Below are 10,699 nucleotides of genomic sequence, written 5' to 3'. Positions count from 1 at the left end.
TAGACCTGGTTTTCATAAATCAATCTATGCTTCGCAAGATTTTGAAAGATAATTGTTTAATATTCTTATGTTATAGTTGAAAAAATACTAATAGTGTAAAAGCGTAGAAAGTACCATGAAGCTGGAGTAAAAGATTAATCAACTATTGTCATTTTAAACTTTTTAATCTGCCATTATTTTGTAACAAAAAAAACATGAAGGGCTCAAAGTTGAGGAAAACTTATAGACGGTGGTGGTGTTTATGTTTTTGTCCTGGTTGATCACACTAGTGTGTCAATGCTTTTTGACACTGGCAGGACTTGGAGCATTACGAATCAAGGAACATGAAAGAACAGTGGTCAGCATCACACCAGACCATGTTCAAATCAGTGGAAACCATCCATCCTCCACAATATTAATGCAATAATGTGAGTATACACATATGCCTTTGCCTGTATAAGCTGCAACAGACTTTTATGTCTAGGTGGTACTGTATCAAGCCAGCCATCATAAATAAAGACTGAGTAAAAACACTTCCGCCAGGTCAGAGCTTGCAACGGCCAAATAATAAACTAACTTACCAACCCAACAAGAATCCAGAAAAAACTGATGGATTATTATACCAATTGTTCCTTTTTGATAAGCTCTAGTGGCAAATCAGGTGAGTTTGGTCAAGCCATGGTTTGTATTTTAGCAAGAGGGAGTCAAGCCAAAATACCTAGCCACAGTTTATTCAATTCACGTTTTTCTTGCTGAATGAATTTCGACCAGGATACATTTTGGCATCATTTGGTCACAAGAAGGCTGCCAACTAAAAAGTGGCCACAGACCCCATTCGCTGGCAGCAGCAAGCCAAAACAAAGTAGCAACGTCTGCGTAGCATTGCATTCCATACAACATTGGTCTTGATCAGGAGCGTGATGTATAAGCGGACAAGAAAAGAGAAAGAGTGCAGAAGTATTTTCTTTGGGTTCGGTCAAGCAACACTTTTTGCCAAGAAAAGCTCTTCGGGAGGAACTGGCAAAAAAATTGCATCCCTTTGTGGAATTGATCTATCAACAATGGATGTCTAACAAGATTCATTTTTTATTTTGGCCAGCAAAATAAACTACCAGGGAGAGATTTTTATGAAGGCAGCTATTCAGCATGTACCTAAGACGTATGTTATGCAGTGCACTGATTCTGGTGGTGCTTCACTTCGTTCGGTGCTAATTTATGAGTTAATATCTGCTAGTCACACTTTGCTGACTTCTTTGTCTTAAGAAGAAGTTGACTGTTATGTCAACTTTATGGAGAGTAGTTGCACAACTTTTCCTGCCTCCTAATTCACTGTCTGAAAGAAAACTCTGGGACATGTGTTAAGGCAGAAATACAACTTCCCCAAATTTCTACCAACTCCAGTGAGCGTGTGTTTTGGTTGTCAGCAAAACAACAATGCATAATCCAGCATCAAAAGCAAATGTCTTCACCCTGGAAGGCCCACTTCCAGTGAGGAAAACTATGCTTGAGTGCAGGCAATGCAAAATGTCGTACGGAATAGCTCGCTAAATATGATGGGTGGTGGGTCTCATTATAGGTTTTCTTAAATGTTGTTTCCGTATGGCTAGAAAATGTACCAGCAAGAACAGATGTGTTTTCACAATAAACAATTGTTTTTAACATACTAGTTTCTCCGATGTAATGTTTAGTTTTCAGGTTTTGCAGTGGAAAACGTGTTCAGAAATTGGTCAGACATGTTGTTGCAGAATTAGAAAATGAGAAACTATGCAAGCCCAGCATAAGTAGTTCTGAAATGCAGCAAAAACTTTTCTTGGGCGGCATTGTTGATCTGCCATCAAATTCAGCGATTGCAAAATATATAAGGTAAGACCCCATATCATGAGAAAGAAAAAGATTCAACAGGTGCCGCTTGAATCAAGAACAGCAATAAACGTTGAAAATGCTGACTTTTTCCTTGACCAATGTTGCTGAGTTTTCAAATTTTGTAGTAAACTTGTTGCTTGGAATCTGAAACCCAAGACTTCTACATCTCCATCAGCAACCTGTGCATCTCTTAGTCCTGAAACATCTACCTATCTTTCATTCTTTCACTGGAGTGACACTACCTCCTGTTTCTTTGGAAAAGGTAAAAAGTCCATCTGTTCATTGTTTTGCGGCCGGATAACACTGAAGTTTCATGTCTCGCATTAATTAATCAATCAATGTTTTCATTACAAAGTTTTGTCGTAAAAAATTACGCATCAGTGGATATCCATCTAAATTCTTAAAAAATTTTCACATATTAAGTTGCATGCTGCGTGCGCGGTTGTACACAGAATAGAGGGGAGAGGAACGGTTTAGGGAGGAGGGAGAAACGGCCGAAAAAAAATAGGGAGAAGGGAGAAACCACGTAAAAAATAAGGGAGAAGGGAGAACCAGTACAGAAAGGGAGAAGGGAGAAAACTATTTTGTTAAAGTTAGTTATTATTTTTTTACAATCAGTTCAGATATTTCCTTGTTTTTCCCTTTGTTTCCGGTATTCAAGTCAAAGCCGAAGGTACGTGATATCAGTGAGCGGTATAGGTTTCTTTGAGAAAAGACTGGGTACTATTTTGAGCCCGTAAGTTCCAGTGATTGCGGTATAAATTTTCGCGCTTCGCAATCGATCGATCGAGTCTTCGCGCGAGTTGTTCACAGAGACCATAGAGTCAGAGAGTCCACAAATATTTCTTGTTTTTTTAAACTACCACTGAGCAGAGGTCAACAGACAGCTTTGGGACCTTTTGGAAATTGTAATAACATCATAATAACGAAGAAAGTTGGTTGTAGTGGGGATTTAGTGGTGATCGTACGGTCCGTGTTGTCTGTGTTCTGCCGCTGTCAAGTCAAGGGTCAAGGCCATGGTAAGTGGAAATTTTTTTTCTCTTTCGAGTTACCACTAGAATTGCTTTCAGAAGTTGGTAAAATGAATCGAACGATGGTAAATGAGAGTAAATAGTTGACAAGGGAAAACCGATCAATTTATAAAGCGGCGCCTGTTACCGGTATCTCTGGCCCAAGGCACCCTGCTAAGCCAGCATCACGTAATACTCCAAAGACTTTTGCGACCTTTGCGTAAAAACAACCCCGTCTACTACAGATCGCACTGAATTAATTTGCAGAAAGGAAACAATGTTCAATGTTTTCATACGTTAACATCTTAGGAACCCGTTTAAAGTTGTTTATTTCTATATCTACGTGTAGCCTTGCGTTACTTTGGCGCAACCAAAACATTTCCGGTTCAGTGTCTTCAGTCACAAACAGGAAATTTATGAATTGCAAACTTAAAGGGTCTTAAAGTACCAGGAAAAACATTTTACTGACCAAATCGACATAAATCTGGGGAATATTGCTTTGCTAAGAGTATGCAGGAGTGATTTATTTCTCTTTTTGTACATTTGATTTGTTTGGCACGGACTGTCAGCCCTTTAGGCTCTCTTGTTTTGGCAATCGCGCGAAGTGCAGATCGATGAGCGCGAAGCGCGATCATGAAGCGAATCCCAAAACAAGAGAGCCTAATTATTCACAATTTAACGAGTTTTATTGGATTCCCATACAAACAAAAATGTGTGGTGCGCATACCGCTATTGCCCCACAAAGGAAAGTACTTTTCTATAAGGGCACCGTATTCCACACAAGCACGAAAGAAAACGAAGTCCTTATAGTTGCAGGGGAAGATGTTTGCGATGATGAATCCGCTATAAATGCAGACATGTTTATCTTAGACAGAGATAACAGCCTTCATTTCAGCTGGAAATGCACCAAGTCTGGAGTATGCCTGGACACATATGTTGCCACTAACATTGAAGTTCATTGTCCCATAGAAGCTGCCGTAAATGAAGGTATAACAATTTCTGAAGATCAGTTTGAGGAGCTACAAACTATCCGACAGGATATTAGTGAACTTGTTCCTCAGGAAATTGACATTCAAGAAGACGCTTTGACTGATGGCGATAGTGACAGTGACGACGGAGAACAAATTGGCCGTTGCAACATACCCTCACTTACGCGTTCTAGCAGGCGAGTTAGAGCACCTGCAAGGTACCATGACTTTTTATAAAGAGGGCATCGTTGTGACCGTTGTCTCCAGTTTGGACCCAGACTGTAAGTGAACAATACTAAACATGAAAGATGTTGTTAATTCAGTTTGTTACGAGTGTGGGGCAAAGAACAACGTACATTACGATCAATGTTGAGCTACAACTAAAACCGCTGAGACGAGGAGAAGAGCCTGTTACTTAGGTCACTAAGGGAGACCACCGCCACATTGACCCACAAAGTTGATGTATATCATTCATAGGTAAGGTACATAATTATTAGGACTATTAGGTCATGATAAATCTAGTGGTCTATAGGGACTATACACTGTAGGTCTCTACAGACCTCTACATCTACTGTAATGAGAGCTTTTGAGAGCACTTAAAGCTCTCTTGAATACAGTATTACGTAATAAATAGCTGTGAAAAGCACTGATAAGGGAGAAAGGGGAAAAATTAGGGAGGAGGGAGAAACGGCCGAAAAAATTAGGGAGGAGGGAGAAAAAGGAGCTAAAAAATAGGGAGATAGGATTTTAAGCTGCCCGTTCCTCTCCCCTCAGAATAGTGATCGAGGAAGGAGTATTTTTATTTTTAAAAAGGAATATTTTTATTGAAAAACATAAACATGGGGAGTAATTTGTTTCACTTATTTGATTTTTTTCTTTGTAGAATGGCGAGCAAATGCCTTCCTCGGAACATGACCTCCTGCCACTTGCGTCTCCACATGCATCCCTGGATACCAGCATCAGTTTGAGTTCGATCTATTCTAAGCCACAGCAAACATATCTAGACGATAAACTGGAGGAGGATGTCTCACTCTTCACTGGGGAGGAGAAACTGAACAGAATTTTAGAAAATCAAAGTAACTTATTTAGATCGGTGTCAGATCTGTTTAGGGAAGTTATGGGAGGCAAATGCTGTTCATGTAATGGAAATAGGGCGCCAATGCCAAGTTTGGGAAGGGAACTTTCAAATAACTCTTCTTTGGGTATTTTGGACAGTAAGGATATTTCAGATAATCTAGGGAGGGCAATCGTTTTTTTCAAATTCATGCATGGGGCACGATATCAGTGTTGGGGATAAGGGAAATGGGGAGCAGAATTCAGGGAGGTTTAGCACAATTTCAGTTGGGGATATTGCAGAGGGAAGGGTCAGCTAGTTCTAATAACTCAAGTTTGGGTGATGGGGGCGATATGGGAGAATCTGTTGTGGAGGAGGGGGAAAGTTTTTTGCAGGAGGCATTTAAAATAAAAAGTAGCAGTTGTAGTGTTGGAAATTTCGCAAGGAAATTAGTACAAATCATTTTCCAACCTGGGAAGATAGAGGGAGGTAATTGTTCGGGGACAAGGTCATCAAATCAGGGGAAGCTGGATATAGTTAGAAAAAACGTTTTTAAACAATATCCATGCTGTCAAGCATGCGCAATGGCACAAGTGCGTTGTCCCTATCGACGCGTTTTTACGTAGGAGTAAGGGAAAGGTGGTAAGGGAACAGTAGTATCTTGACGGGGATGGACAGGTTAAAGTATTAAAACGAAATTTTCCAGTGTAAACTTTCAAGGATGTTTTTAATTAATAATAAGAAGCGTAGGTTTTGGTACTAGAAATACATGTAAATACATGTAAATACTGGGTTTTAAATAGCTAATAATTAGTATTACATGTACTTCTTAGTTGTAAATGAAAAGTTGCTCGTATTTTAAATAAGGTTGTAACATTACTGAAGAAGAAGTAATAAAAGTCTTTGAGTCAGTTTCGCTTTTTCTCTTTTGTGTGTATATTTACAACTTTTCCAAAATTCCAGCAGGCAAACGCGATGGCTAGACCCGTATTTTTAACGGGACAAAATTATAAAACTGTGCAAACTCAGACTGGTGTGCGTGAAGGATGCCGACATAATAAACTTGGTGCAAACCCTGAATATAAACTAGTTAAGCATGGAGTTGTGCATCTGTCGTGTGCAGACACTAAAAGTAGCGACAATGGAGGAGATGAAGAGCCTATGTCTTTCCTTGTGCTTTAATTGTTAGTTTGATACGACTTTTCCTGCCTCTAGTCTACTGCCTAAAGGAAATCTCTACGACATGTGTGAAGGTGGGGAATACAACTTTCCCAAATTTCTAGCAACTCCAGTGAGCGCATGTTTTTGTTGTGAGAGAAACATAAAAATGCATAATCCACCATCAAAAGCAAGTCTTCACCCTGGAGGGTTCTATTCCGGCAAGGAAAATTATGCTTGGGTGCAGGCCATGCAAAATGTCGTATGAAATAGCTCGATACACAGGATGGATGGTGAATCTTATTATTGGTTTTCTAGATATTAAAATGTTGTTTTCAAATGGCTAAAAAAGTTGCCTGCAAGATGAGATGCGTTTTCATAACTTGTGTATGCACAAGCTCCTATTGCGAGCTATTAAAAAAATTTAAAAGCAACTGATGAAGGATCCAATAGTTTGGTTCCGAAACCACAATCGACAAGCTTAAAAACAGTTCTCTTCAGAACTCTACCATGGCGACAGCAGTTTCCCACTAGGACATGGTTGGCATCTTAGCAGAAATGGCGGAGAGTACACTCCCAATATCACCAGTGAAGTCACTAAAACGAGCATGTGACGGTGAAAGTCCAGAACCAGTGATTCCTGAACTAGTACCAGCCCCCCAAAAGCAGAGATCAGAAAGCTGAGGGTGCCAAAACCATCCGGAATCAGCTTACAGCACTGGAAACCAGACAGAGCCAAATGCAAATGGTCACTCCTATACCTCACAGAACACACGAATCACGCCATGTGTCCCTATGGACTCAAATACAGACCGAGACCACATATCTGGTTCCACTAGACCTTCCAGACAGCCTTGGACCAGATCAGCCAAAATGCCCATGTGGAACTACTGGCACTGATGATCAAACAACAGGAAATCAACCTGCAGACAACCAAAAAAGCAACTGCAACAGAACCAGTGCCCAGACCAGCAAAGAAGTTTTCAGGCCAAGACGCCAGACCCTAGACCCAGGCTTAATACTAAGAAAATGCAGAACAATCTCGCCTCCATGTAAGCTTAGCACACATGACTCAATAATAGGCGATAAATGTGGTGCATCAAATCCTGGAATGCACTGATGAGAAGTCTACGGCAAATATTTTGGTAAACCTGTCTAGAAAGTTTCTCAACAGACAGCAGCTACTTAAAATTATGAAGTAGTACCTGTTGCATGCGGACAGGAACTGGAAATGCTTTTTTGTGACCAGCCAGAGAAATTCGGATTGACAGCAATCCCAGCCACTATCTCCAACTCTCACTAACAGCAATGAGGGGAAAGCAGGAGAAAGGGGAAAACAATCCTGTGTATAAATACTGTCCTTGTGTGAAAAAAGACAGGCCAGGGAAAGAGGTGCCTCTGATGCCTTTGGAAAGGATGTCATTTGGACTCATAGAAAGCACTTTTAAGTTCTTCACTTGTACAAACGTCCACCAGGTGATTACTTTTAAAAAGAGTGTCTACGAAACGAAGACCGAAGACCTAAGTTAGAATAGGCAGGGTGAAACCACAAAACGAAGACCCTTGTACAAACTCTTTTTCAGGGTCTCTTTTTTGTAAAATAGGCCGGGTGAAACTACAAAAAAAGAAGATCCTCGCTCAAACGCTTTTTCAGACACAAAAGACGCGAATACGATGGGGTCTTCATTTTGTAGAAAAGGCCGGGTGAAACTACAAAACCAGGATGAGTAGTTCTGTCACGCAGGATGACGTTGAAGATCTTTTAAACTATGCCCGCGACAAGTAAGATCTGATTCTGCACCACTACGACTACCCCAATGATCTATGGGTATTCGGAACTGCCAGCATGTGCTCTGATCTGCCCAAGTACACTACATCAGAAATACTTTGCTATCCATTCTGTGTTAACCCAACATTCAAAATGGGACAATATGAAGTCACTCCCATTGTCTACAAACATCTACTCTTGAAGTCTAAGAAGATGAATGAAAGCCCTGTTTTTAAAGACCCACAATGATTCATCATAAAAGGCATACTCGGGAGTTATGAAGTAAAAAAAAAATTGAAAAGCACCATGAAGAGCTACAGTAGAACCAAACAGTAGAGAATTGGTAAATCCCAAATGCCTATCCTCATCCATCCCGAAGCTCAATTTGTTTTTTTACAGTCAAGCTTCCAGCTGCTTATTGCTCAAAATTCCTTGCCTCTATTGGCTGTATTTCATGCATTAAGTAGCAGATTGCCATAACACCAGCCCTGTTGAAATTTCCTTTGCATCGCACAAGCTAGCAGTACTCTATTATCCCAGTGGCTTGAGACTTTTTCTTTGTCAGGATGTGCCAAATGACGATGAGAGATCCAAGGACCTTGACACTATTCCCTACAATCACAATGCAGATGAAGATGCACAGCTGCCTCCAATGCTTCATTCAGTTCTTGCAGTTCAGTGTTTTTCACTGAACTGCAAACCAAAATGTACAAAACGTGTTATCTGTATTATATTCATCTAATTTAAAATTCAAGTGTCTTTTGCATGTTGTTGTTCCCATGTATTTTTATTGTTTTGGTGTCTACCTTAATTTTGATCAATTAATACATTTTTCTAGATCCCTTTGGGGAAGTCAATAAACTTTACTCCTTGGATTAGACCTTGGATTTTAACGTGGCAAATATGACTCGTTACATCTGAAGAGTTTGCCTGAACATGCTAAAGAAATGAAGGGGATTGATAACACAACTTTCAAACCTTGAGAGTGAGTTAAAATGCGAATATCACGAACAGTTGTCGAATATTATGCAGCTTAAAAGACCAGGAGGTAACGATATTGCTACAAAAACCACAGTGAGAATCTAAAGACGAGAATCAACCTCCTCCCACATCTTCACTCGTTTGTGCAAACGTTTTGCCTCTTCAATGGCCTATTTCGCCCTTGACACCAAGGCTTCTACAGCAAAACAATAGCAGATCTACCGGGAGTCTGGCATCTGAGAGGTTCATGCGCTCAGTCCTTCAGCACCCACTTTTTTTCTTTCTTTTTTTGCATGTTGTTGTTCTCATGTATTTTCATTGTTTTGGTGTCTACTTTAATTTTGATCAAGTAATACATTTTTCTATTTTAAAAATCTTGTAAATTGGGTATGAAGATCCCTTTGGGGATCAATAAACTGTACTCTATTCTATTCTATCCTATTCTAAATGTACATTGACGAAAGATTGTGGGTTTTACTGTTTCATTCTTTTCTCGTACTTTCCTAGACACCATTATTTATTTGCAGCTGAATCAGGTTTACAACACTTCAAAATTTCAAGATAAAACAAACACGATTACACACAGATTTGTGGATTCGCATGGTTGTGTATTTTTAAGTGTGAAAATAGTAGGAGTTGTTAACCTTCCCCTCGCTACAGGAGAACTTAACTCGGAGCTAGTATTGGATTCCTTTCTATCGGCTATGGGGTTCAAAACAGAGAGTGCAGAACCCAACTTAATTTTGGAAAGAACTTTACAAGGAGCTGCCGAGCTTGAAGAGGTATAACTATAAAAATTCATCCACCTTTTGCTATTGTTGAGATAGTTTATAGTTTATTTATAGTTTGTGGAATGACATATAAAATGGTTTTATTTTGTTTAGGCCAAAGTTGCACTTGGTACTTCCTTTGGAGGAAAAAGGTCGGTCCTGACAATACTAAGCAGTTCACAGTCGGGAGAAATCACTTTTGAGGAGGACAAGGAAGAGTCTTCCAGCCGTATCCTTAATGTTTTGATCAGTTTGGTACTCAGACCTTTTAGCCCAAAGCTTAAATAAATATTCTGTAATTTTGAGATACAGAAAACACCTTGTTGTATATCTCGACTTGTCATACACGAAGAATAAGGGTCCACTGGAAAGCAAGAGAAAGGGAGAGTTTTGAAAGAAAGAAAACGTCAATCATTTAAAGTCATCAGAAAGTTTGAGCCTATATTGTTAGGATCAGCCGTGCATGTAAATACATTGATCTTTTATTTAGTACAGCAGGGCCCAGTCGTTTAAAGGGCAGATAACGCTATTCGCTGAATAAATTGTTATCCAGTGGATAGCGTAGTATGTTTTGTTAATATTTATCTACTGGATAGCGATTTATCTGGTGGAAAGCGTTATCTGCCCTTCGAACAACTGGGCCGAGGTCAATAACGTAAAGCAGATTGGCAACATATCTGGTGGATGTGTACCTATGTACCTTCTGTTACTTAAACTAAAACATACATAAAAACAAACAGTGTACTCAGTAAAAGTTCAAGTTAGGTTTCAGTCCAGACAAGTCAGAGTAAGGATGGACAGTCATCCAGGAATGAACAAAGAATGATGTTGCTGATGATTCATATGACAAGAAAATTATCAGGGCAGAAGAGAGAGCAAAACTGCAGGCCAAGCAGAATTTGCTGAAAGGCAATCCAAGATTAGCCACTGCCAGCTTGGAGCTTCCTAAACATTTGCCAGAATTGATTATAGGAGCTGGAAATTTTAACATGACTGTTGAGATTCTCGAGGATAAAATTGCTACCAGGTATCTGTGGCAAGACCTGGAAACTGGAATTCTAACAGACCATGGTCGCTCGCAGAGAACTGGTCTTCAACGCTGTTTAATCTCCTTTCTTCATAATCCATGACAGTGTAAATCTCAGTGA

At 39.8% G+C, this 10,699-nt stretch overlaps 1 protein-coding gene across 1 annotated transcript; it reads left to right on the top strand.

Annotated features, from left to right (window-relative positions):
* The first annotated feature begins 3,562 nt into the window (after positions 1 to 3,562).
* On the top strand, positions 3,563 to 4,573 carry LOC144648395 (uncharacterized). The gene is made up of 2 exons (XM_078507969.1): positions 3,563 to 4,038; positions 4,144 to 4,573. Exons 1-2 carry the CDS (start codon positions 3,563 to 3,565, stop codon positions 4,202 to 4,204), a joined length of 537 nt encoding a protein of 178 aa, XP_078364095.1. The 3' UTR covers positions 4,205 to 4,573.
* The last annotated feature ends 6,126 nt before the right edge of the window (positions 4,574 to 10,699 follow it).

Source organism: Oculina patagonica, chromosome 4 (genome assembly GCF_052425735.1).
Source record: "Oculina patagonica isolate OP01 chromosome 4, crgOcupat, whole genome shotgun sequence".
Classification (NCBI taxonomy): Eukaryota; Metazoa; Cnidaria; class Anthozoa; order Scleractinia; family Oculinidae; genus Oculina; species Oculina patagonica.
The sequence above is the reverse complement of the archived record's forward strand: the minus strand, read 5'-3'. Positions and strand labels throughout refer to the sequence as shown.